A 26927-nucleotide genomic window follows, 5' to 3' on the forward strand; every position below is an offset into this window, starting at 1 on the left:
ATTGGATTAGATGGTTATAAGGTGTACATTCTTTGTTTCTTCAGCTTGGAAACCGCCTTGGGTATTGTGAAATAGAAAGACGGTATACTAATTAAAAGTGAAATGAAAATGAAAAATGAAATTTTGAAATGCAGCCAACAATCGTCCTTGATCACCAATGCTAAAAACTAGCAAACCTGATGAACGAAAATAGATGCCTGGCACATTTAATGTCGTTTCAGATTTTTATCTACTTCCGCCAGCTTGCCTTTTCCCCGCCAGAAGCCGTCTCACTCAACTTCCTATGGATACTTCCAAAACCACACATTTGGCAGCCACCATTCCTCTCCAGCAGCGTACTAAACATATTTTTCAAAAGGTGGTAAAACTATATATACATACCACTGTTCTTCTGGTCAAGGGTTAATGTGAGGGTCTAACAGTGCAATGCTACACATGTCTACCCAGAAATAGGTCTCTTTTGAGTTCAACGGGACTTATTTCCATTTAAATGTGTATAACTGGATTGTAGCCTAAAACGGTTTGCATTGCAAAGTTTCAGCTCAGGAAGTTATCCTGAGAAAAGAAAAACACCCAAGCATGGAGACTTAGAATGAGCTCCTCCTTTGGCAATTATTCAAGGAACAACGGAAGGACAGCTCTGCTTGTGTTCCCTTGCACAAGATCAAGGTGGACAAAATGTTCCTTCTGCAATATCGGTGACATATTGATAGACCTCCTTTCAGCAGGTAGAGCACGAGACTCTCATCTCAGGGTCACGTTGTGCCAAAGATTCCTGCATGGTGGGGGGCTGGACTAGATGATCACGGTGCTCCTTTCCAATTCTATGATTCTTTCACAAGGCGGCTTACCAAAATAAAACAGTAACAGTAAAATAAGGAAAGGGAGAGCCTGGATAGCTCACTTGGTTAGAGCGTGGTGCTGATAACGCAGCCGTATATTCCGGCACTGCGGGGGCGGGGTTGGACTTAGATGATCCTGAGTTCTGCGCTTCTACGATCCGAAAAGAACCTAAAACCGCAAGACTGTCTCTGAACATGTGCCGAGTGAACGGCCGTACCCACAGTCTAGTCCAGCGAAGCTTGCAGGGCTTTGTGGAGGCACGAGCCCTTTCTCCTTTCGATGCCATTTTATAGACTAAGTTCCTTCCCTTAGGGGCCACCCGGCGCCTCCAGAAGCTCAGCGCCCCCCCCGTCCCTTACCTGGCCCCCTCCCTCTCCTGCCCTCCCTCTCCGCGCCGCCTGCCTGCCTGCCTGCCTCCGCCTCGCCTCCCCTCCCGGCCCGGCCCTGCTGCATTGTGGTCCGGCCCGGCCGGCAGCGGCAGCGCCGAGCGAAGATGGCTGAGAAGCAGCCGCAGAAGCACGACGGGCGGGTGAAGATCGGCCACTACGTGCTGGGGGACACGCTGGGGGTCGGCACCTTCGGCAAAGTCAAGAGCTGAGTATGGGGCGCGGGAGGGGCGGGCTCGGGGCTGCAGCCGAGGAGGGGAGGGAGGGAGGGAGGGAGGGAGAGATGGAGCGCGCGCGCGCGAGGAAGCGCCTCTCCAAGGCGCAGCGCGCGCACCCCCCCCAAAAAAAAATACGCACACGCGCCGCAGGCACCAGGCGACAGCCCCGCGCTCAGTTATCCCTCCGTCTCCATCCTGCACCTTTCCTCCCCAGAGCCCCCTCCCCACCCCCTGAAGCGAACACCTCCCCCACCCCGGTGCCCCCCACCCCATAGTATATCCCTTTTTATCTGAGGCAGCCACCGGCATAGGAGCCAACTCACAATAAAATGTTTGAGCCCCCCCCCTTCCCGTTTCAAAGTTCATGGGCATTGCCCTTCAAATGGCATCCATGTCATGTGATGGTTACCCGGGCCCCCCAATATTTTAGTCAAGTTGGCACCCCTGGTAATGCCATTCAGACACAAACACACGTGTATATGTGATCAATTATGTCATGGAATGTGATCAGTTATGTGTGGCAGGGCTTACCGCCCCCCCCCAATATTTCATTCAAGTTGGCACCCCTGCTTTGCATTTTCATCTGACCTTCCATTCAGCCAGGCACCCAGTCCAGAATTCCCCCTCAGCTCCTCCCATAAACACCTTTGCACTCTCCTCCCTGCTGCCTTCAGAAACCCGCAATAGGATGCTGGCGAATGATGACAGGGGCTTAGAGCGTTAGGGTCTTTTTCAAAGACTCGTGAATTGTAGAATTGGAAGGGTCATCTAGTCTAGCCCCTTGAAATGCAGGAATCTTTTGGCCAACGCTGAGATTAAGCATCTCATGCTCTACCAACTGATATATTTGGAAGTTCTCCTAGGGTTAGAAGACAAAAAGCTCATGGCTTGAAATCGGGAGCACCTGGCAAGCCTCCAGCACATATACCTTCCTCTTTTCTCTTTCAGTCAGCGCTGACAGTACACACGAGCTGTGTATATATGCTTTAGCAAAATAAAAGTGTCAGGGAGAGGGGTCCCTGCCCTGATGAGAAGGGAACGTGACACTGTGGAAAGGACAGGAGGGGATAAATAGAGGCAAAACGTGTGTAAGCCGAATGCGGTTACCCACACTGCTTGGCCTCCAGTTAATGAATCACACAGCCTTTCCTCCCTTCCTTCCTGTAAGATGTGCACTGCATTGTGAGCCCTGCCTCTGGCTGCTCTGGCATGTACACATCTTGCTCCCTCCAGCATTTGCACAAGGTGAAACAACATTGGACATCTTCAGCTCACATAACCTTGGTCTTTGGCTGCCCTATAGTAGCCTTTTAGAATAAACTTCATGGGCATGCTGTCACCAAAGAAACAGTTTCAAGAGGAATAGCTGTGTTAGGTCACAAAACTCCTGGCTAACAGTTTAATTATGGCATCATCAGTTGAAATGGACTGTATTTCATGAAAGCTTATACTGTTATAAATTCAACAGACTTTGAGGTGTTAAAGCTGAAGTGAACTGTAGTCCACAAAAGCTTGTTTTATCACCAAAGAGATGCTAAGCTATTAGAAACTTATTTCTATTATTATTACTATTTATGAAGTTGTTGTTGTGAGATATTTGTGAGATATTTTCCAGTGTTGAATGGCAGAAAATGTCATTGATACATGAGTCTGATTCTTTGCAAATCCATGGAGAATCTTCACATCGTGAAGTATTTTTTCCAAGGTTAGCATGAAGTTAATGCAACACAATTCTGTGCATATTTATTCAGATATAAGTCCCTTTGTGTTCAGTTGGGTTTTCTCCCAGGTAAATATGCACAGGATTGCAGCCATATTTGTTACATTTTTTTAAAGGAGCTCAGATGACATACATGGTTAATTCTACCCATTTTATCGTTGCAAAAAGCTTGAAGCTAAAAAGTAGTCAACTGCCCAAGGCCACCCAGTCGCTGGATGAGGATTGAACCTGAATTTCCTCAGTTTAAGTCCAGAACCACACTGATTTCTTAATCACACAGACCCTCCCATCTGTCATACTCTGCCCAAATCATATCCCAATCATTGCAAAATAAAGTCCAGGCTTGTCAATTGCCACTTGCCAAGTTGCTTGTAGGGAGCAAGATTTGCTCCCAAGCAAGAAATTATTTTTATTCTTTTCCCCTTAACAGCCTGATCCTATGCATATTTTACTCAGAAATGAGTCCCACTGAGCTCAGTGAGGCTTAGTCTTAAATAAATATGTATAGGATTGTTGTCATCATTCATTGGTGTGCTACAGACTACTGACGTGGGTGGGCTAGTAAAACATTTTTTAGGGCTAGTAACTTTAATGGGCTCATTTGCAAGGTTGGAAAACACTGCTTTTCAGTGGGTATGAAAAGTTAGGGCGCAGCACACAGTAGCTAGTATCTAACTTTCTTAAGAACCATTGTAATAATTGAGCTGAACCATTTCCTATAATGTTGCTAAGGACACCCTCTGAGTAGACCTACTCAGAGGGAAATTTCAGCATTCCTGCCTTATACCATTTAATTAAAACACAGATGCGTACACACACACACACACAGAGTAATGTGTTAAATAGTGTATCATAGGGAGTTGTGCCTCTGCTTCATGGTTATATTAGGAACCTGAGTTATCGCACTACACAACAAATAACACTGTCTCTCTTGCCTGCATCTCTTAAGACATTCAAGTAGGCTTAACAAGTCCCAAGGGAGCGAAACAATAATATCTCTGTATCAGTTCCTTGCTGTAAGCAAACGATGGATTACAAAGCAGACTTGTTTATTATTAATTATTAATGTATCGGCACTAAGAAAACCACAAACAGACACATGTAGGGGTTTTTTTTATTGATAACAAATGAAAGATGGGCTACTCAGTTGCAGCTTAATACTTTGGTTTGTTTGCTTTGCTGGTTTGGAGTTTGGCAAATGTTCTGTGTGAACTACAGCAGGTCGTAGAATAGATCATCCTAGAGTGGTCACCAAAGCATACAACTGGGACTTTGTCCCATTGGAACATATTTGCATTGTTGATCTGGGAGATGCCAGATAAGCATTTATTTATTACATTTATATACAGTACTACCTTTTATCTTCCAAGGATCTTAATGTGGTGTACATGGTTCCCTCTCGCCCATTTCGTCCTCATCACAACCCTGTGAGGTAGGCTAGACCATGGGATGGTGACTGGCCCAAGGTCACCCAGTGAGCTTCATGGCTGAGTTGTGATTTGAACCCTGCTCTCCCAGGTCGTAGCCCAATACTCTAGCCATTACACCACACTGGCATAAGATGATAGACTTCCTTCTGACAGAAATAGCAGAGAGAAAATTCCAATTTCAAGGATGTTTCATACCCGCTGGGTGATATTCAGCCTTAGTTATAGAGTAGACCCGCTGAAATCCATTAAGTTTAAGTAATTTGCTTGCTGATTTCAATAGGTCTACTTTGAGTATGACTAACGTTGGCTATCATCCATTCACTCAGTGATCACCAGCATTGCTATCATGTGCTTAGTCTCTTTCCCACTCAGTTATTCCCTAAAATATCAAGGGATGATTAGGCCCTCACTCTGCCCCCCCCCCCCCGTGTATAAAAACACAAGCCTTAGCTGCATCCTCAAAAGAACGTGTAATGTGTGTGAGTTCAGCTGCAGGAGCAAGCTGTGAACTCAGTGAGTGCTGTTCCCACTACTTCTAAGGCCCAGATTATTTCATGCATGTGTATATACAGCTGGCATCTTTGTTGTTTCATCTCCCAGAGCAAAATATTAGCAGTACAGTTGTCAGGAAACATGTCGTGCTTTACTCCTGTACAATACAAACATAGCATTCAGGAAGTAGCAGGTAAAGATTTTTAGAGGCTCAAGATGAATGCATTATTGCCTGCTAATGTATGCAGAACAAGCTGCTTAGAGGTATAGGAATGATCAAACTAGGATAACTGTTACTAGACTAATTTGTGGCCCATATTTTTTTGGCTGTGGCACTGCAATAGGGTGCTGGAACAAAAGTTACTAAACATGGGTTTGCTAGGATCCTGGGAGCATAGTTACAACCTGGAATATGAAGGGGTGTCCAGATGCTAAAGCTGACACAGCCCTGCATGTTTTAGTGTTTGTGTAGATATAAGAAAAATATTCTTATTTTGGCATCTGCATCATATTGCAGCAATGGTAAGAAAAGATCCCCCCCCCTCCTTTTATGCAGCTGCATTAAGCACAAAAGCTAAATCCTCTTTCACACTTGGTCACCCAAGGCATGAAAAGCTATATGATGTGCACCCATTTTGTTGAAGCAAATACCTCAAGTTTGCACAGAAACATATTGAAGGACTTGGTTTCACTCTGTGTTTGGCTGTTTATGAAATAGCATAGTGGCTGCAGCAGGCAATCGAGGGATATGGAGCAGAGTGAATTTCCATAACAGGAAAAGGAATGATAATTCTTATTTAGCCCTCCTGTCGTTTCACAGCAATCGGTTGGGAACATTTCCTAGGGTTTATGTTTGCCAGAGAAAGGTCGAGATAGAGGCATAGATTTTTACTAGAGGCACCCATTGTCAAGTGGGATTCAACCATATACGGGCATATTCATGTTGCAGAGTTATGGTTGGTTTGATTTAGTGCCTTTGTGAAACAAACCCTCTTCCCCAAATACCAGACTTCTTGCAAAAAGGAACGCGATGGGGAAATGCACTAGAAAGGGTGGATAATGCTACCTTCATGTACCGTTGTCTAGCCTCCCTGCAAACAAATCAGAATAAATGCTCACTGCTCCATAGGTCATATAGCTAGAGGAAAAACCCTTTTTCAGTGGTATCCCAGCTGTGGAATGCTCTCTGCAGAGAGGCTTGCAGTCTTTTTGGTGACAGGTAAAAAAAAATGTAACCTCTTGATTTTTAAATCTAAAACCTGATTTGTTTATTTCTTGTTGCTGAAACCTTTTTGTTATATGGATTTTAATCTACGCTTTGTAGTTTACTTCATTATTAGGGCAGGATAAAAATATGGTTGATCTGTAAAATAAATAAATACACTTGTGCGATGCAGAGCATAGCATCCTGTTAACATTTCCTAGCCTAGCCGAGTACATAAAAAGGAAACAAGCCCAAGTGTTTTTATTTGGAAGTGTGGCAAAGCACTTTATTTTTAGAACACTCATATTGAGGAAAGAATTTCAGACTGCTCTTATCTCTGCTAATAATAGCGACTTGCTCACCCTATACAGCTACTGCTTTTACGACTCTGCTCCGTTCTTTAGTCGGGGCCACAGTCACTGTCACAGATAGTCTCTTGCCTAGTTTTAACATTCCATGACTTTTAAATTAGAATGCTAAGCTGTGTGAGAGTTCAGTGAATTGTATCCTAAATGGCATTTCATTGTTTGCTGTAACAAGCATAATGGCTTCTACTAGAACCTTACAGCTTGGGACGTTCTATAAAACTTCCGTTTGTTTGTTTTTCGTTTCCAGAGGGGGTGGCCACGTTGGTCTCTTGCAACATGACACACACTTTTCTGAGTTACAGATATGTTTGCGTGGAGGGCTGTAAACAGTAAGGTCAGAGGAAATGAAATGCAGAAAAGCACAGACAGTGATAATTACGTAATTAGCCGCAGTGATTCATAAAATGTTAATTCAGACATGCTGGCATTTGTAAGCCAATTAACACATGACTTTACTAAAAAAAAATAAAAAATCCTTTGTCTTAATGCAGTCCATAAATAATAGCACTGAACTCTTGATGCATTGTAATCCAACTGTTTCAAGTTGCAGTCTCCCTTTAAAGTTCCTCTGCTCCCAAGATGGCCACTCTGATGTCACAGACACATATTCTGTGAGGTTGAAATATTGCCATTTCTGATCTCAAATTTGTGTCTTGTGAGAAAAAAGAGAGAAAGTGGCTTTCAACTGCAGCAGGAGCATATTTGCTCACTGGAGTGAACCATTTGCCCTTGTTGGCAAAAATAAAAATAAAAAATTAAATCACTGGCAGCTAACATCCCTCTTCACAACCTACAAAGAGGATGATGAAATTGGGGTGGGGAGAACATTTCACCTTAGACTTAAAATTATATTATTACCTTTTGTTATTTTTGTTTCTGTTCAGGGCCAAATACCCGCTCATGACAGTCTGTCATTATTATCCAGTATACATTATACGTACTTCAATAAAGCATGAAACTTTTCTTTCTTTCGTTTAGTTGGAGAACACCAGCTCACACGGCACAAAGTAGCGGTCAAAATTTTAAATAGGCAAAAAATTCGCAGTTTGGATGTGGTTGGGAAGATCAAACGAGAAATCCAAAATCTGAAGCTTTTCCGACACCCCCATATTATCAAATTGTAAGTATTGCTGCCACTACTCCCATTGTTTCGTGTTGCATGAAATGGGGATACTGCCCTCAGGGACCCTGTGTGCTCCCGTTACTTTACTGTGTATTGAATTAATATTTTCAAAGGTAACCTGCAATGCAATTCCAGGCACATTTATTCTGGAGTAAATTCCACTGAACTCCACTGAGTTTACTTCCTAGGCACGGGTGGCGCTGTGGGTTAAACTGCAGAGTCTAGGACTTGCTGATCAGAAAGTCGGCGGTTCGAATCCCCGCGACGGGGTGAGCTCCCGTTGCTCGGTCTCTGCTCCTGCCAACCTAGCAGTTCGAAAGCACGTCAAGGTGCAAGTAGATAAATAGGTACCGCTCTGGCGGGAAGGTAAACAGCGTTTCTGTGCGCTGCTCTGGTTCGCCAGAAGTGGCTTAATCATGCTGGCCACATGATCCGGAAGCTGTACGCCGGCTTCCTCGGCCAGTAAAGCGAGATGAGCGCCGCAACCCCAGAGTTGGTCACGACTGGACCTAATGGTCAGGGGTCCCTTTACCTTTACTTATACTTAGAACTACAGCCTTTGCTTTTCTGAAGCACAGTAAACAGGATCTTTATTGGGATTCCTTTAATTTATGACTACCAGACTAGGGTAGAGGGAAAGTTATAAAATATTGTTGTAGAACGTTCATCTCGTCATCTGGGAGCTTGTGATAGTAACATACAATGGCTGGATTATACTCTGTGCTTGCTGAGGAACAGAAATAAACTTGGACTTGCTGATGGATTTGAAGTAAATTCCTGGATTTTATGGAAGAGTTTGATGTGCATTTGAGCAATTTCTTGGGCGAAACAACTGAGTCTGCTTGTTAGATGTGCATCTCGCTCTCTGAGATATTGTGGTTCTGTTCAAAAATGGATTTCTGAAAAGTAAAATATTTTGACTATTATACTTGGACTTCCCTATCCTCTTGCCACTACGATTCAGTTTTACCATATTACTCGAGTCTGAGTATTATCTCCCATCTTTTCAAACATTCTTGAACATCTGTAGCCACAATGGAAATTTGAAAAGAGGGTTAGTCATAAGTGAGGTATAATTATTGTGCAAAGATTCCAAGAGATTCAATAAGCTTACGGAAGAAGAAAGGTAAATCCGTCAGAGCCCAGAAACAGTTTATCTGCTTTTATCATAAAGAATATAATAAAATTCACCTTCAGAAGTGGAAAGCAGTTATGCGTCAAGTGCTAATTTTAAGGGAAATGTTAATTTAGTAAGATTAAGTAAGCACCAGCTCTTGTCTCACTATTGAAAAAGATGCAGATAAAAAACAACATAATTTTTGTGCATCTTTTTGTTAGGTACCAGGTCATCAGCACACCAACAGATTTTTTCATGGTAATGGAATATGTGTCTGGTGGGGAATTGTTTGATTACATCTGTAAACATGGACATGTAAGTGACTTTTTCCATTAAGGATAAATGTGTGGGCGGGAGGGAAGTGAATTCTACCGATCTATAATGTCTTTGCTAAATGAGGGTTATTTTTAAGGTTATTAAGGCCAAAAATAGAACTGGCTTCATCACAGACCTATCTGGAATGACTTGCAACTGGCCTGATGGCACTGTGGTGTCCTACACAGTCTTAGAGTGCAAACATTTTGCTGATCCATCTTGCCTTGAATTGCATATCATTTGAATAAACATGTAAGAAACAAGGCAATAACCAGTAGCAACTTCCATGGCTCTTTATATTTGAATGCGTTCTGGCAAATGAAAGCAGTTTGGTGATAGTGATCCAGTCCTAAATATGTTCTGACATGTGTGCATGTTATGGTGGTGCAATTTTTGGGGTGACACTGCACTGGTAGAACAGCCGTTTCAGACGATGCTGAGCATTTATTTGCCGTTACAGTATAATTTAGTGATAACTATCAGTTTACTATATAATTGCCCAGAAAAGACAATGAGCCACAGAATTTCCTAGAGTCTAGGTGATAGTTCAAGCTCAGAAGCAAGACAGAAGTGCTTGCCTCTGTAAATTTACATTTTACAGCCAATCAGCACAATTCATGGTTGAACAGTGTTTTATTTTTGTTGCCCAGATTTTCCCTGAAATAGAAATTATTAAATGCTTTTTAAAACATAGAATCTAAATTCTATGCAAAAGCAGTAATAATAAACAGATTTCGACTGCACTCCTGTACACATGTACATAAGTCTATTTTAACTCAGCAGGACTTAGTTCTGAATAGACGTGCTTAGGATTGTGCTCTTTCCATAGCGCCAATTCACAGGTTAGAGAGGATCTCATATCTATTTTTTCTTTAATCCTTCGGAAGCTATTAGCAGAATTGAAATGCTCCCTGCTGCATGCTATGTGATTGTCACCTCACCACTTGGACTGCATAAAATTCAGTATTTGAATTTTTGTACCCTGTAGTCATAATATTTCCTAATTTGATCCCTTGTTCATAATTTATTGAGAGGATATTATAATCTGCTATATAATTATACTTGTTATAGAAATACATAAAATGTTAAGTATATACTATCATTACCATTGTTTTACCACTATGATTAAGTGGTGAGGCGCATCCATTAATGGCCTGAATTCAGTTTAAAAATAGAGTTTCTATTAACAGACCTAGTCAACTCAGGCTGTTTCACAACAACTGCTAGGATCTTACAGACTGAGACTGTAGCTAGGGGTGCCATTTTTGAATGCTCTCTAATGGGGAGGGGGAGACTTTCCTGCAAGTATAAAAACTAGGATATCAGGAAGAGTCTAGCATGGAATAGTCTTTGGTGTCCTAGGGTTTTTTTTCCTTGCGGGGTGTATCGGTAGGTGCCAGTGCCGGATTTATGTATAAGCTAAACAAGCTATAGCTTAGGGCCCCACTTTCTTGCCCCCCCCCAAAAAAAAATTAAAGGAAAAATTGGATGTACATTTCCAAAATATAAGATAAAAAAACAAATAAAATAAAACCTACATACAGCAACAGTGTTTTGTGTTGTGTAGGCTCCTATAATGTAAGTAATGGGCCCAGCCTGCTAGCCTGCTCCCTAAAATATCAGTGGTTTAGTCATTTCTATATATATAGGGTGCCTACATTCTGCATGGACTGGTTGCGTGGCAACATGTGCAAATGGTTTTAGAAACCTATTAGGTCCATAAATTACCATATATAATATATTCAACACTAAAAAACAGTGACGATTTGTTGTTTACAAAGGACAGCTGGACATATAAAGGGCCCTATGACCTTCAGTAGCTTAGGGCCTCATCAAACCTAAATCTGGCCCTGGTAGGTGCCATAAAAAATAGATCTCCCTCACTTGGTCTGATATAGCTCATTCTACTCTCTTTCCCTTAAGATATGCACAAAGAAGAAGAAATTAAAAACTTCCACTTTCGCTTTAGTTTGTGATGTCTGAACTGAAGGAACTGTGATTTGTTCTGTGTTTAGTTTAAACAAACCAGGATCATATCATGATATGATATCCCGCTTTGTTAACAAACCATAGTTTGAATAAACCATAGTTTTTCAAGTTCAGGCATGACAGGAAACTGTAGTTAGTTGGTGCTCTCCTCATATGCATGAGGGATAAGGGCAGGGGACCATGAGGCTCATTTCAACAACACTAGTACAGTGGTACCTCGGGTTAAGAACTTAATTCATTCTGGAGGTCCGTTCCTAACCTGAAGTACCACTTTAGCTAATGGGGCCTCCTGCTGCTGCCGTACCACTGGAACATGATTTCTGTTCTCATCCTGAAGCAAAATTCTTAACCCGAGGTACTCTTTCTGGGTTAGCGGAGTCTGTAACCTGAAATGTCTGTAACCTGAGGTACCACTGTACGTTATGGAGCTGTGGGACAAGGTGAAAATGTGACCCCTCTCTGGCACATTCCTATTTCACTCTACTGTAGATCCATCCCCAATAGCTTGGGGCTGGGGAGAGGATCTTAAACTGTGCTGGCTTTAGGTTTAAGGTTCTGGCCTGGGCAAGTTTCCTTGAGTGGGCTTTGTCCTCCACACTTTGCTGACTTGCCAGTAAAAGAGCTAGCAAGCAGGTGGCAGCATCTGCTGATCCTAATTATTACTGCCACCATCACTTATTTCCTCATCCCCCTCCAGTCCAAAACGGAAAGTAAACAAACCAGTTGCAGCAGTGCAGAGGAGCAACAACAGGGCCAAGTCTTGGGTTTTGGCTGATGCCCAAGTATGGGCACCCTTAGAGGTCAGTCCTGATTTCAAAAGTGTGAGATGAAGAGGCAGGGCCTTCTACTTTGCTGTCTCTGGCCCCCATGTTTGGTTTTTCCAAATTGGGTGCAGTCAAGGAGTAGAAGGCAAAAGTAACAAGGGCAATCTAGTTTCTTCAGTTTGCAGAGGCCTTTGGAAAATTACTGCCATGGGCTGCAATCTGTAGCAGAGAAATTTTTCAGAGCTGAACAATTGATTGGTCAAAGCAGCACAGTTTTAAAGCTTAAAGGCCTTTAATTATTTCACACACTTAATTATAAGAGAATAGTGCAATGGAATGTCTCCTTGGGATGGCTGGCCTCTGTTTACTTGTTTGCTTACTGTAATTCTGTCTCTTGTGGCCCATTAAGGGGGCACATTTTGCCTCGCTGAGTATCCTTTCAGGACAAAAAACATTGAGCCTTGTTTCCCTTCCTGTGCATTTTTCTAGGTTGAAGAGCACGAAGCCAGGCGTCTTTTCCAGCAAATTCTGTCAGCTGTAGATTACTGTCATCGGCATATGGTAGTTCACAGAGACCTGAAACCAGAGAATGTGCTGCTGGATGCAAACATGAATGCCAAGATAGCTGATTTTGGTATGTGACCCCAGCAGCATTCCAGAAATGTGACCAGCTCTATGCCAATTGCTGAACTGTCTCAGGGCTAACATCCTTCAAAGAACCCAGCATCAGTTTTCATCACCATTAGCAGTTTCTTTGCTACTGTGAAAAACTTCCCAAGTTGAAAACATTAGTCTCGTCTTCACTGAGTATTAAACCTGAAGGTGGACGCTTACATAACTGCATGCTTCTCCATACTGAAAGTTTTAAAAAAATCCTGGCACATAATAAGTTGATTTCAGGGAGAAGGGTCCTAGCCTTGCCATTTCCCTGGCATCTAGTTTTCTACATCTTTTTCTTTATCTTATATGGTGGAACACTCAGCCATATGAACCTTCACCTGCAGACTGAAACAATACAATTCATACATTCACTTATCACCTCTAGGGAAAGCAGGCTTTTCTTGTTATGGTGTTGTTAGTGTGATTATAGATATATAATAGAAATCATTTACAAAATTATTTTGGATCTTTGCCACTTTTAACATTTCCTCTCAATATTTCATGCAGTTCTGTGTGGCTTCTTATACTATCAGGTTTCATTTATTTATTTTTGTCCCATTGACCATAATACTGCCCCTTAAAGCAGACAGGACAGGACTGATTGTATAGCACTGATATTCAGCTTCATGCTAGACATATAGAAACGTGAGGTCCTCCTCTCTTCCCCTTGGGGCGTACAGATGCCTTCCCTCTCTAGGCCTCCATTGCACAGAGTTTACTCCAGCTCTTGAGTAACCTAGATCAAGGAACCTGAGGAAAGATGGTCCACTGAATTCTCTCCAGGGGAAATGCTTAGAATAAGCTTTGAGAATCTTTCTTTCAGTTTGAAGTAGATCTTTACAAAGACCTTTCTACCTGTAAGGAATTGTTTCTTAAGCAAATAATGCAACACAGTTCTAAGAGCCTTTTTAAAAAATTTAATCTATATCTTTCCCTTCTGCCTCCCTTGCTATTTCACACACAAACACCCTTCTCTCTCTTCTAGCAATGCCAACAAATGAGTCTCTCTCTTTCTCCCCTCCACAACCTTTTAGGACTGTCCAACATGATGTCAGATGGCGAATTCCTGCGAACCAGCTGTGGCTCGCCCAACTATGCAGCACCAGAAGTCATCTCTGGAAGGTAGAACATTAAAGACCAATGGATACCCTTTTGATCAGAGGCATGTTTTTGACATGGGATTCATTCATATAGCTGAGTAGTTCGTGGTCATTTATATGTGCTTAGATAATGTTTGTATGGCAGCGTTCTGTCCTTCTGGTTGCACAGTTTGTTTTTAAGCAAGAAACAATAGCAACAAAAGGATTTAAAGTAGATACCAGGAATTGACCTCCAAGGTTATTTCTGTTGACTGCACCAAGGCAAGTCCAAAGAGAGTGGACACTTCTAAGCAACACTCGAGAGAAATGTTAAGGATTTTTGGAGAATGTAGGGGAGAGCAATCAAAGAGAAGAGGCTTGAGTCATTCCCGAATGGTGAACAGGCTCTGCACAAAGTTCAGGGAGGATGTTATTGTAATCAGATGATCTTCCAGTTGTCACTTGGATTCAAGGTGACTGTTTAGCATTGCTTCCTTTTTCCCTCTCCCAGCTACTTAGGGTGTCCTTTGGAACTTCAGGCAAGATACTGCAATGTCTTAAGGAACTGGTTAATGGCACCTTCCTTTTGTTCAGATTGTATGCTGGCCCAGAGGTTGATATCTGGAGCTGTGGTGTTATTCTCTATGCTCTCCTCTGTGGGACTCTTCCTTTTGATGATGAGCATGTCCCAACCCTCTTTAAAAAGATCCGTGGAGGTGTCTTCTACATTCCCGAATACCTCAACCGTTCAGTTGCCACCCTCCTTATGCACATGCTGCAGGTGGATCCACTCAAACGAGCAACTATCAAGGACATCCGGTAAGGTCTGGTGCCAAAATTATAACTCGTTCCATACTAATATTTTTTTGATGATCTCTGAGAAGATTATCAGAGAAAATCAGCCAATATGTCCTTTAGAAATAATAATAAAAAAAGAAATTGGCTGAAGAGGGAACGGAGTTGACAGGCTTGAAAACATCTAATCTAACCAGCTTACATTATTGCTACATTCTCTTTATTGCTATGTTCTTTACACTATTTCATAAGGAGTGACTGGGAGAAAGCAAGATGAAACATCGCCTAATGCAACCTCAGTTGTTGAAATAGCAAGAGCATTTGAATAATCAGAAGTGTCACAAGGATAGCCAAAATCCCTCACCTAAGCAGTACATGTCAAACTATTTATATGGTCCAAAACTACAACCCACCATAGTATTGTCTGTGCTTCTTTCATCTCCTGTTTCCAGCTCATCCCAATATCACTAGGAATGCCATATCCTGAAGCCTTGGGTGCCATTGTGAGAACATGCAGTGTAGTATATGACTAAAGAATGTGGTTGAGACTGCTTTGTCCCTTATAGCACATAGGTCACTACACCATGTGCTGTAAGGGACAAATAATTTATAGTTCTTCCTTTAATCAGCTTGTTTTACTCCTGCTCAACTCTCGGGGTCCGTAATTTCTCAGAGCAGTGCATTTCGAAACCTCAGCCCTTTGAACTCAGAAGGGTTAAACGGGAATACATACACCAGCTTGACCCTTATCATTTAACGTTTTAGTGCCATGCTTGGTCTTTTATGATGAGTCAGATCTAGGATGTTGCATAAACAGTATTATTATTCATTAGAGAAACGATTCCTTTTAGAGAACACGAGTGGTTCAAACAAGAACTGCCCAGTTACTTGTTTCCAGAGGATCCTTCTTACGACGCCAATGTTATCGACGACGATGCCGTGCGGGAAGTTTGTGAAAAATTCGAGTGCACTGAGTCAGAGGTGATGACCAGCTTGTACAGTGGGGATCCTCAAGACCAGCTTGCGGTTGCTTATCACCTTATTATTGACAATCGGAGAATCATGAACCAAGCCAGTGAGTTCTACCTTGCTTCCAGCCCTCCCACTGGCTCTTTCATGGATGACACTATGCACATCCCTCCGGGGGTGAAGCCCCACCCGGAACGGATGCCTCCTCTCGTAGCAGATACTCCCAAAGGAAAGTGCCCCTTGGATGCACTGAATACCACTAAGCCAAAGCCGTTGACTGTGAAAAAAGCCAAGTGGCATTTAGGAATACGGAGTCAAAGCAGGCCTTATGACATCATGGCTGAAGTGTACCGTGCTATGAAACAGCTAGATTTTGAGTGGAAGGTAAGGAATACGAAGGCTTTGAATGCTATTCAACGTTTGATAATGGAAGTTTATATTTTACTATCTGCATACCAGGTTTTTTTAATACTTTGTAAACAACTTAGAAGCCTATTTTGGCATTAAATGACATTAAGATTAAACAATGCATTAATTAATTGTGCATTGGTGCATTATTAATAATATTTAATAATGCATTAATTAATTAGTACCTCCGGTAAGTTCTCAGTTAACTGGCTTTGTTTATGTATTTGCTAATGCATTCAAATGCTGCCCCCTCAATATAATTATTCTCAGAGCAGCTTAGATCAAGAGAACAGGACAAATAAAACGCACAAGAAATATTTACGGAATTTAAACAGTGGATAAAGCGAGCAGGAAGATTCAATCAGAGTTAAAAGGTTATCAGCCTGGTAGAGTGTAAAGGTCTTTGCCTGGTGCAGAAAGGACAGCAGAATAGGCACCAGGCTAGACTGCCCAGGGAGGCAGTTTCAGGACTGGGGCACGACAAACAAGGAGGCCCAGTGATCAACTGCCTCACCTGGTAGTGGAGACACCTGGAAGAGGGCCTCCAGTGACTATCAGAACATGGGCAAGTAGGCACTCTCCAGGTCCCCAGCTGTATTAATAATAACAGGCATAGCAATCCTAAATGGGGTTGAGGAGGACAAGTGGAGCAGCAGATCTACCACTGCAACCCAAGCCTTTCTAGCTCACACTGCCCAAGGTGGAAGGCCTGCACACAAACACACATGCTTTTTTATTTTCTTACTTTCTGTGTACTTCAGACCCAGGCTGGTGCAGCAGAGGGGCCTGAGGTTCAGTCCCCTCTGGGTCTGCGCAGGACTTTGGATCTGGCCGCCTCACCGCCACTGGGACAACTGCTGTCCGCAGCTTTCTGCCCAGCACAGCTGGAACCTCTGGTTCAGTGGCTGGAAGTGAAGCGTCCGAAAGCCATTCTAGCCTCTTCCAGCCATCAGCACCTGGGAGTTAGAATTGCACTATAGATGATCAGTCTTCCAATGGCCATGATAGTATTCGCCATGTCTCATCGTTAATTATTATTAGCTTACTCTCACATCATCCTCTTTGTGAATATTAGCACCTTCAAAGCGGTTAAATAATGTATATTTTTAATTACTGACCTAAAGGGGGCGGGGAACAAAACATACTTTCTTTTTTAAGCTTCCTAAGCTTGAGGATAGGCAGATAATTCTGCCTTGCACAGTGGTAGGGATAACAGGAGCTCCACATTTCTAATTATAGTAGCTAATTCCCTTCTGGGTAAATAATCTTACTGAAAGCTCCTAATAAATAGATGTTATTTCTACATGGTATCCAAGAACTGTGTGGTCAGAGGAGAAAATGCAATATTGTTCCCTTAAATCTGTCTTAAATAACTTGGTATTAGCTGAGTCTTCTTTTTGCCACAGGATTGTGGTAGTTGCTGGTTTCCACAGTATTACCCTGTACATAAGGTGCCTTCATTTCACAATCCTAATGTCAGTCACTTCCAGCCACATTTGGGGGGTGAGCTTGATCTTGAGGATTAATGGTTATCTTCACCTTTTTGAGCTAGTGGCTTATGAGCAAGAATTAGTGTTGAGGCATCATTAGATTCACTTTCTTTCGTTGTTCTGATTTAACTTCAAGTCCTCAGTAAGAAATGGAAATGCAGTCTTCTGCTGCCTTGCTTACTGACATATGCTACATTTGATATGTTTACTGAAGCAGCTGCTTAAAAAACAAACCCCGTATGCACTAAAGATAAATACATACAAATTTTAATTTAAGGAACCTGTGCTCCTTGCCTGTTCTGCTTGCTTAGATGTTGATTATTTCCCTGCTGCTATTGTTTTGTTACTGCCTTTATTACGTTTTGTTGTGTGCATTTTGATTCTTTGTTTCTCTTGGCTGCTTTGCCTGTTGCCGAATGAGAAAAGCAAGGTACAGGTGTTCTAAAATGAATAAATGTTCAGTGAATCCTCTGTATGTACCCTTGAAAGTAAGTCTCGCTGTCTTCAGTCGGGCTCCCTCCCAGGTACGTGTACATAGGATTGCTTCCAATATCCTGTACAAACTGAACCAACATTCCATGCCAAGGAAAGAGAATGTACCTATACATTTTAAAACGAAGCCAAAATTGCATGTCTCTGCTTATTTTGAAATAATTTAACAATTTGCTTATATGGAATAATTCTTCTAGTCATTGTTAGGGCACAGAGCTACATAGGTAGAGAAAACCTTGCCTCCTAATCATCGCAATTCAGCTGTCCCATGCGTTGTCTGTTGTTAGAGCCATAATGACTAGAAACTTGTTGCTTATAGAAATAATCAGTGGGACACCGCTCCCCTCTCCCAATAATGTGGTCAATGCCAGTTTCCGCACTTGTACAGTTGGTTTTCTCATTCACTAATACATAGCCCTGCTAACTAGAAGCCCAATAGGAGAGAAGCTTGTAGTTGTTTTCACTCCCATCGTTCTGCCCGGACACTGAGGTCCAGCGCCGAGGGCCTTCTGGTGTTTCCTCATTGCGAAAAGTGAGGTTACAGGGAACCAGACAGAGGGCCTTCTTGGTAAAGGTGCCCACCCTATGGAACACCCTCCCATCAGATATCAAAAAAATAAGCAGCTATCCTATTTTTAAAAGACATCTGAAGGCAGCCCTGTTTAGGGAAGTTTTTAATATTTAATGCTGTATTGTTTTTAATACTTGATTGGGAGCTGCCCAGAGCGGCTGAGGAAACTCAGCCAGATGGGCGGGGTATAAATAATAAATATTATTATATATTATATTATGGATGGCGGGACTAGGACTGCTGCTCTAATTACCTGACTCCTCATGTTGAAAACCCTCCTTTTCATGATGGAGGGAAGAAGGCTTGAGAAGAGTTTCCAGGAAGGATATTTAGAAGAAAAACACAGGAAGGAATGGAGCAGGTGGAAGAGAGTCTATAACAGCCTGCCGTGTTCCATGCTTGAGCTTTTCCAGGAATGTCTTCCCCTCAGAGAACGTTTCTTTTAAAACTAAGAACCAGCATCAGAGAGTGGGATGGGTTAACTAGCACATTAAGGGCCCTGCTATGCTGGCTGGGACTTAGGGGATTTATAGTCCAACTACATTCAAAGGGCTGCAGGTTATCCATCCGTGCCTGAACATAACAAGGGTTTAGCATGCGATGCAGGAGCCCAGTTGGACTTTCTGAATAGAAAGCCTGCTAGCTACACCCCTGAGGTTCATGTCCCATCTGAACAGTGTGGTGTGACGGAGAGAAATGTTTCTAAAGGAGGATCTGGGTGCATGTGTATAGGCTCCATCCTCTGTGATGGGGAAGGGACAGTGGGGAGGGTCCGGCAGGCGAGACTCCACTGTCTACCTACACACAATCACAGTCACCCAGAAGGGAACACCTTGATCGATCTGGCATTTTACTTCCTTTCTGTTCGTTTTGTAGTAATACTGTGTGCTGCGTTACTGGAAAACTTAAAAGTCTGTGTCTGTAGTTAGGGCCCCTTATTCATATAGGCTTATTTAACCAAGTGATTGCTTTGGGGCTGACTTCAGGGCCAAATATTTGTTTATTTAATGGAGCCTTTCTAATCTGTACTCACGCATGCTTCATAACAAGGAGGTCAAGACAATTCCATGAATGAACAAAACCATTGTATTGAAGGGAGGATTTGCAGGTCTCTTATAAACTGGAGTAGCTATAAATGGGTCATCACAGAACAGAACTGAAGTGGGCTAGACTGGTGTCCAGCCTGCCCCCCCTCTCCAGTCTGCAAATGTGTATTAGGTGAGACAAACCTAACCTTGATTACCCAGAAGTGGAAGAAGGGGCTGCATCTGATATCCTTGCACAAAAAGCATTTCTGGGTATGATAGATGGTTATGAAGTGTTTTGAAAATATATTTTCTTTTCTTAAAGGACACTGAGGGTAATAGTCAACTAAGGTTTATTCTGAGTTGACCTAACATAGTCATGGTCATGAATTTCAGTGGGTCTACTCTTGAGTAAACCTTTGTTGGAATGCCATCAGTTGACCTGCAAACCTGGGAGCAAACCTGTGTAGGATTGCACTGCCAGCCTATGCTTAAGGCAGAGTTGTTTTCTTGAAATGTGAAATTGCAAAAAAGAAAGAAAGAAAAAAGACTGTTTCTCCTGTGCCATAAACCCATTTTTCCTGAAAGACAATTACATGTTTTAGGTGGTGAATGCCTATCATCTTAGAGTTCGTAGAAAGAATCCAGTGACGGGAAATTACGTGAAAATGAGTTTGCAGCTTTATCAGGTTGACAATCGCAGCTATCTGTTGGACTTTAAAAGCATTGATGGTAAGCAGGAAATGTTGTAGAATAAAACCACAAGCGTGAAGGAAGTTTTTTCCTTGTTTTTTTAAACCCGATTTTCCCATCTGCTCTTTTTATTTTTATTTTACTTTATGATATCTCCTAGTGAGGACTGCTGTTCCAGCAGTACTACCTTAATCTTTTTGTCACCTCTAATCTTAACTGTGACAATTTAATTGCAGTTGGGTAGGTTAAGAGAGAATTCTACTCCTAGCAGGATTCACAATAACCCTTAAATGGATAATTCTGTTGCAAACCTTTTCTGACCATAAACCATTTTGGAGTTCCGAATAATGAACTTTTGCAGTGAAATTCTTCCCCACCTCTGTAGAATTGTTACAATTACTGCTACTAGTTGAGACACAATATTATTTTTTACAGTGCAGTCCCTTACATACTCAGAAGTAAGCCCCATGGAGTTCAACAGGACTTTTACCCAGTTAAGAATTCATAAAATCATAGAATTGTAGAGTTGGAAGGTACCCTAAGGGTCATCTAGTCTAACCCCATGTAATGCAGAAATCCTGCCCACAGCCATCCCTGGGTGGGCTCAAACTACCAACCTTCTGGTTAGCAGCCAGATGCACTGACCCATTGCGCCACGGGGAGCATTGCAGTCTTACAATACAGTAAATTTCACTTTCATTACAGCTAAGAATCACTTCAGTTATTCATTATGTCCAAAATAATACTGTAGATGTTTATGTAATTTAGCTGTTTTACGTAAGGTTCTTTGTCATCAAAGCTACACATTTCAACATGACAGTCAAAGCTTGTGAATATTCAGCTAATTACCACCAGTGCTTTTTTCCCACAGAACTCAGAAGCGGTGCGGTGCAGTCTCTTCCTTGGCACCAGCCCAGTTAAATATGGGATAGTCAATCTGTGGCTCTCTATATGTTTACTTTATTATATTTTTAATTTGCTTCCCACATACAGAGGCATCCCAAAGCAATTTACAGTAAAATACAAAGGGCCTTAAATATTCAATAAAACGATGCAAATATGAACTATTAAGTGTGCATTCCAAAGAAAAGTCTGCAACTCCCACCTGCTCTTTGGCTATGATGGCTGGGCTAGTGGGGATTCAAATCCAACATCTGGAAGGCCACAGATTCCCCTTCCCCAAGTTAATGTGCAGTTTAGGCTGCAGTCATATACATACTTGGTTGGGAGCGAGGCCCATTTAACACAGTGGGACTTACTTCTGAGTGAATACAAATGGAACACAGCTGTCCAACAGCAGCGTCCTTTTAAAGCCAGCAGTATGGAAGCTTGAATAGCACTAAATTCCATTGAAATAGGCTACAACCTTAGGGACACAAGAGAGGCAGGTGAAGCAAAGTGAAAGGATAGTCTTGGGCTTGATTAAGAATATTTAAAAAGATGCAGCAAAAGAGAGAGTCAGCTGGCAGTGTACAGAGCACAAAAAGGAGATGCAACAGCTACCTCATCAAGAGTTTGCAGAGAAAGTGTGGTTTGAAGGAGATAGGCAGAAATGGCTTGTTTTCTCCTGGTCCAGAGGCTCGGAACCAAACCAATGGATTCAAGTTACAAAAAACAAGATTCCAACTAAACATCAGGAATAACTTTCTGACAACAAGAGCTGTTAAGCAGTGGAACAGACTCCCATGAGAGGTGGTGGACTCTCCTTGGAGGTCTTTAAGCAGCACTTGGATGGCCATCTGTCATGGATGCTGTAGCTGAGATTCCTGCATTGCAGGGGGTGGACTAAATGTCTCTTGGGGTCCCTTCCAACTCTACAACTTTAAGATCCTAAACTTCTCATGCAATCTTTGTGGCACAGGAACTCCTGCATTGTTGCTCATTCCCACTCCCCAAACTTAATATGAGAGAGCCATGGCCCAAGGAGGGGGGAGATGGGTGAGCAATGCTTGCATGGGTTTTGCTGTAGTTTATTGTATGTTTCCTGAAATGTCTTCCACGTATCAAGCTTATCTCAGTCTCTTCTTGCAAGCCACACTTTCTGAAGAGAGGCTGCCATAAAGCATAGAAGCAAAGTCAGTTACCGGAGAAAGGAACAGTAGCCTCCTATCAGCCTGAGCAGATGTTTAAAACCTTTGTTTTCTGTTTGTGCCTTCAAGATGATGTCATGGAGCAAAGGTCAGGCTCTTCTACACCTCAGCGCTCCTGCTCCGCAGCCCGCTTGCACAGACCGAGGCTGAGTCTCGATTCCGCCACCGCTGATTGCCAGTCACTTCCTGGGTCTCTCATGGGCTCCTTGACCGGGAGCATGACCTCTGTGACACCTCGTCTCGGTAGCCACACCATGGATTTCTTTGAAATGTGTGCCAGTCTCATCATGGCGCTGGCTCGCTGACAGGTATCATTCAGAAGCTTGATTTCTTTGCAAAAGCTGCATGTCAAAGGATCATTTGGGCACGTGCAGCAAGGAACCTAATCCATGAGGTAGAAATCCCAGATTCGGTACCCAGAATATATGATGTATATTAAGGGAAGTAGACAAATGCGTTCGATTTTATGTAATCCTTATTGCAGAATTTGCTTCATTCTTTTTGCAAGGAATTTGGAATAGTTGTGTTAGAAGTGGAGGTAGAAGTGGAGGTAGAAAGCAGTGGAGGAGGGCTTTGGGCCTGTTGTCCAACAGCTGATCACTGTCCAGTCTCATCGCTTGCCACACTAAGCTTCAATTATGTAGGAAACAGCAACGTCTGCCAAAAATCTGAAAAATGTCTCCAGTCACAGAACCCACAGTGCCCCTGCCATTGTAAACATATCAGTGCAATAATGTTCCTGAATACTTGAGTATTTCTCCAAAGGATTCTGAAAAAACTGATATCAGAAAATGTATACTTTATCCTTCTGATGGGGTTGATTTTCACTTTACGCATGTGGAAGAAATTTTCACCTTTGCTGTTCTTTCACCTACTGTAACATGTAAAATCACCTTTTGTAGAAGGACCGTAGCTCGATGAGAAGTGCAATTTTTGAATGTTTTCAATCCCACATATCAAATATGTACAGGTTTTAGTCTCAGGCATCTCTGGCTAGGAAACAGTTGATGACAAGCCTCTGTGGCCAAGCTGCAGTGTAACATTCTCTCTCCCTTCCCCACTCCCCGCCTCGTGGAAGCGCTCTTTGAATGTTCAGAAGTCAACAGGAATCTTGTTCCCTGCTCATAGGTTCATATGAATGAACAGCTGCAGCCTACAAGTGCATTCCTCCATTTTAAGCACACTTCTGTAAAGTAACGCACCACAGCAGGAGAAACCCACAATTTCCTAAAACAGCGGAGAGCAGGATTTAAATTCTGCTGACCATTATAGTCAACAACAGTGGCCTGAGTCTATTATATTATTGTCATATTGTGGCAAAATAAGAGAGAGAATCGGGTATTACCATTGAGGAACAATGCACAGGCAGTTCTCCATCCAATATATCCTTTGATTTAGTCCTTTTCTGAATTCAGCACACTCTTAACATAGTTTTGATTACTGCTAGGGTGTTTCACACCCTTGTAGAGAGTTGTAGATCATGGATGGCTAACCTGAGGCCTTCCAGATGTTGTTGGACTCCAGCCCTAATTGCTGTGACTGGGAATGAGGGGGACCTGTTGCCCCAAACAAACAAACAAAAAAAAGGGTGGAGGACTATGGGTTAGCCACCCCTGCTGTACATCCTCAAAAGAGAAATCTGTTAGAATGAAAGAGATGGGTCAGTATGCTGTAATTATACAGCAACAGTGCCAACAAGGTGCACAAAAGGACACACCATTTTGTGTGTGTATACACACACCCACACACCTATAATATATGCCTGCAGTGCATGTACCAGACCCACCTTGCCTCCTCTCTTGCTGCCCAGAAGTGGCTGATGGGTGTGTGTACATGTATCCTTTGCTCTCCCCTGTTTGGATACTGAATCTCCTAGCTGGCGATCACTAGAAGTCAGTCAGCACTTGAATGCTGGAAAAAGCCTTATGTGACATGGTTGCACAGGGCTACCATCTCATTTAGTAAACATCCCACAGCAACATTTTTTCACAGCTTTAATTAAAGTTTTGCATTTGGGAGTTTCTGTTCCCTCCAAAGGAATTCTTTCCACTACAGCCTTTCATAACCATTTTGTGCTCACTGCTGTTCATTGTCCTGGGCTTGTTAAGCTCAGACCACCTACTATATCCCATAAGCAATACTCGCAGCCTGCTCTTAATCACATTATTAGTCTTCCATCAATCATTGCAGCCCCTGCCTTGTACCAGAAATATCAAAGCGCAAGGCCTGTATATTTAAATGAGGAGCAATCATTAACCCCATGGCAGCTGTAGAGCAGATAAAGATTGCTGTAGCCATCTATGTAAAACTCATAATAGTGGGATAGGGGAGAAAAAATTATATCTTTCTTCAGGAGTGAGGTCCTTTGATAACACCCTTGTTCACCAGCATAAAGCAAGATAATTAGAGAGTATATTCAGCAATACAGCAGGAAAGAGGGTAATGGATAAAATTAGGAGCATTAAGGTAAAGAATCAAATGAAGAATATCCTGGCTCGCAAGATGAATGGACCTCCGTTCAGGACTGAGCCTGGGTTTTCTTTCCTGCTGTGGCTTCATTCCTCTTTTTTTTAACCTTATCTGCTTGATCCTGATTCTAACACAGATCTTCGTCAGCATAACCTCTTCAAGAAATGACTTCTTAATTGTAAACAGATAAGGGCATTGGCAGGATTATTGTAATAACCTGCAGTTTCATAAGAGTATATATTTAAAGTAGATGAGTAAAAGAATAAGTTAACTTAGAATATGCAGGGAATGATAAAAATAAAATTAAGGAATCTCAGAAAGAGGAGGAAGGAAGTTGAGTTTTGAAATGTTAGAATAATTGTAAAACTATTGAAATGTATATAACTGACAATCATAAAAAAGGGCTTTAAAAATGTTTAATCCATGACCTTAAAAACCAAACCAAATAAGTTTTTAAAAATTCAGATACGGGAGTGCATTTCTTGTCACAAGGTCCAGCTGGTTGGCATTCTGCTACACAGCCAGCTGTGGGAGCAAGAGCAGAGCAGATTGTGCTTGCCATAAAGGCTAGACAATCTGTTTCCCACTGATCAAGACCAGGCATTCAGTGCTCAGGAAGAACCAGTTGCTCCCGGGCCCTATTGTCTTTTGAAATATGTCCTAAGAGAGATAACTAGGAATCCACAGTGGACTCAACCCCTCAAGGTGTGTACTTTGTCTGGGACTTGGGTCAGGCTTCTGTAATCCCCAAGATCTGAAAATTTACTAGGAGTCAGGAATGTTTCCCAGTCTGCTCCTTTTCTCTCTACAGTTACATTGTCAACATCTTTCAGTGCTTAAACCATGGTTATGTTGCCTTTTGCCCCCTTCTTTCTCAATTCACCTTGTTGCTTCCAACCAGCTCTATTCAAACTTCTGTTGAATTATAAACACATCAGCTTCCACTTTCCTTCTTCCTAATGACTGAGCCAAAGCTAGTCCAACATAGAGCTGCAGTGGGACAAGCTTTGTGTCTTGAATGTTTTCTGACCGCGTGTAGTGTGCATTCTCCAGTAGGGCAGCAGGCAGATAATCAGTCTTGAATGTTGCAGTGCATCAGCCATGCTGACCCAACATTGGGATGCCATCTCAGGATGCACTTTCTTCACAAATGGCGTACGGTTGGCCCTGAAGTAGCCCTTCACAGTGGTAAATATAACATGTTGGTGGGCTGTGCTGTTTCATTAGGCAAAAAGAAAGAAATGTATTTCATACTCCACAAATCACAGGTGCTCATGGTCATTGTCTCACAACTGACTGAGAAATTATAATACAGAGGGAGGCTGCACCGGACAGACTTGTCATTACGTTGACCAAAATATATTTTGGCAGCCTCATGTGGGGTTCCCTGCATGGTACAGGCCAGTGCCCTTGAGGTCTAAGGAGTTGTTTGAGTTTTGCATTTCATTTTGAATGTTCTTCCTAGTGACAAAGACGCTGGCTATTCCCCCCAACCCCCCAAAACAGGACAGCAGCCAAATTTACCTTTCTAATATAAGAGCAGATAGAATTCCTTCCGTGTGCTGTTTCATGAAAGCTGGAATGTAAATTTGACAATACTGTTCCAGACCTCAGGGCTTCAATGTACCTCCAAAGCTTAATTGACTGTGACCTCTACTGATATACTGATAAAGCAGGAATAACTTGTGTTTTTACTGTATTTTTGGTTTCTATGGAAGCCGCCCAGAGTGGCTGGGGAGGCCCAGCCAGATGGGCGGGGTATAAATAATAAATTATTATTATTATATTATTATTTTATTGTTCCTTTTCTGCAGGATAGCTGAAGGAATCAGGTTTACCAAATTTGCAATAACACGCCATTTTTAAAGGGTAAAAACCTTGCTTTTAGGATGACAAAGCTATAGCTTGTGTGGATGTTTAAGTAACATTTGGGGGGGTGGATTTTTATGTCACTTTTCTCTTAATAAGTATTAGCTGCTTTTGTTTAATTTTATAGTGGGCTTGATATCAATTGCCTGATAAACTAAAAGGAAGCAGAATAGGCTCCAAGTCAAGACAAGAGGGCCAAAAAACTACACTGGGGCCATAAACAGTTATTAAAAAATAAATAAATAAATAGTAATAATTGGAGAACAGTTGGCACAGCTTTAGTCAAAAGCCTCTGTCGGAAAACATTTGCCAAACAAGTCTTCTCCATCATTGTTACAGCATCGTTTT

General features: G+C 42.2%; 1 protein-coding gene across 2 annotated transcripts in view; it reads left to right on the forward strand.

Annotated features, from left to right (window-relative positions):
- Positions 1-1286: 1286 nt before the first annotated feature.
- Positions 1287-26927, forward strand: part of PRKAA2 (protein kinase AMP-activated catalytic subunit alpha 2) — a 62615-nt gene continuing 36974 nt past the window's right edge. Inside the window, exons 1-9 of one of the 2 annotated variants that reach the window (XM_081867224.1) lie at positions 1287-1436; positions 7640-7781; positions 9123-9216; positions 12459-12603; positions 13664-13751; positions 14303-14527; positions 15355-15856; positions 20064-20190; positions 22311-22549. In XM_081867224.1, the coding sequence (XP_081723350.1) occupies positions 1337-1436; positions 7640-7781; positions 9123-9216; positions 12459-12603; positions 13664-13751; positions 14303-14527; positions 15355-15856; positions 20064-20190; positions 22311-22546 (1659 nt within the window). In that variant the 5' untranslated portion in view covers positions 1287-1336 and the 3' untranslated portion in view covers positions 22547-22549. Of the gene's footprint in view, positions 1437-7639; positions 7782-9122; positions 9217-12458; positions 12604-13663; positions 13752-14302; positions 14528-15354; positions 15857-20063; positions 20191-22310; positions 25611-26927 lie in introns of those variants that run through there. The other variant, XM_081867223.1, reaches the window with a different exon arrangement.

This window comes from Podarcis erhardii (assembly GCF_964252035.2).
Source record: "Podarcis erhardii genome assembly, chromosome: 6".
Taxonomy (NCBI): Eukaryota; Metazoa; Chordata; class Lepidosauria; order Squamata; family Lacertidae; genus Podarcis; species Podarcis erhardii.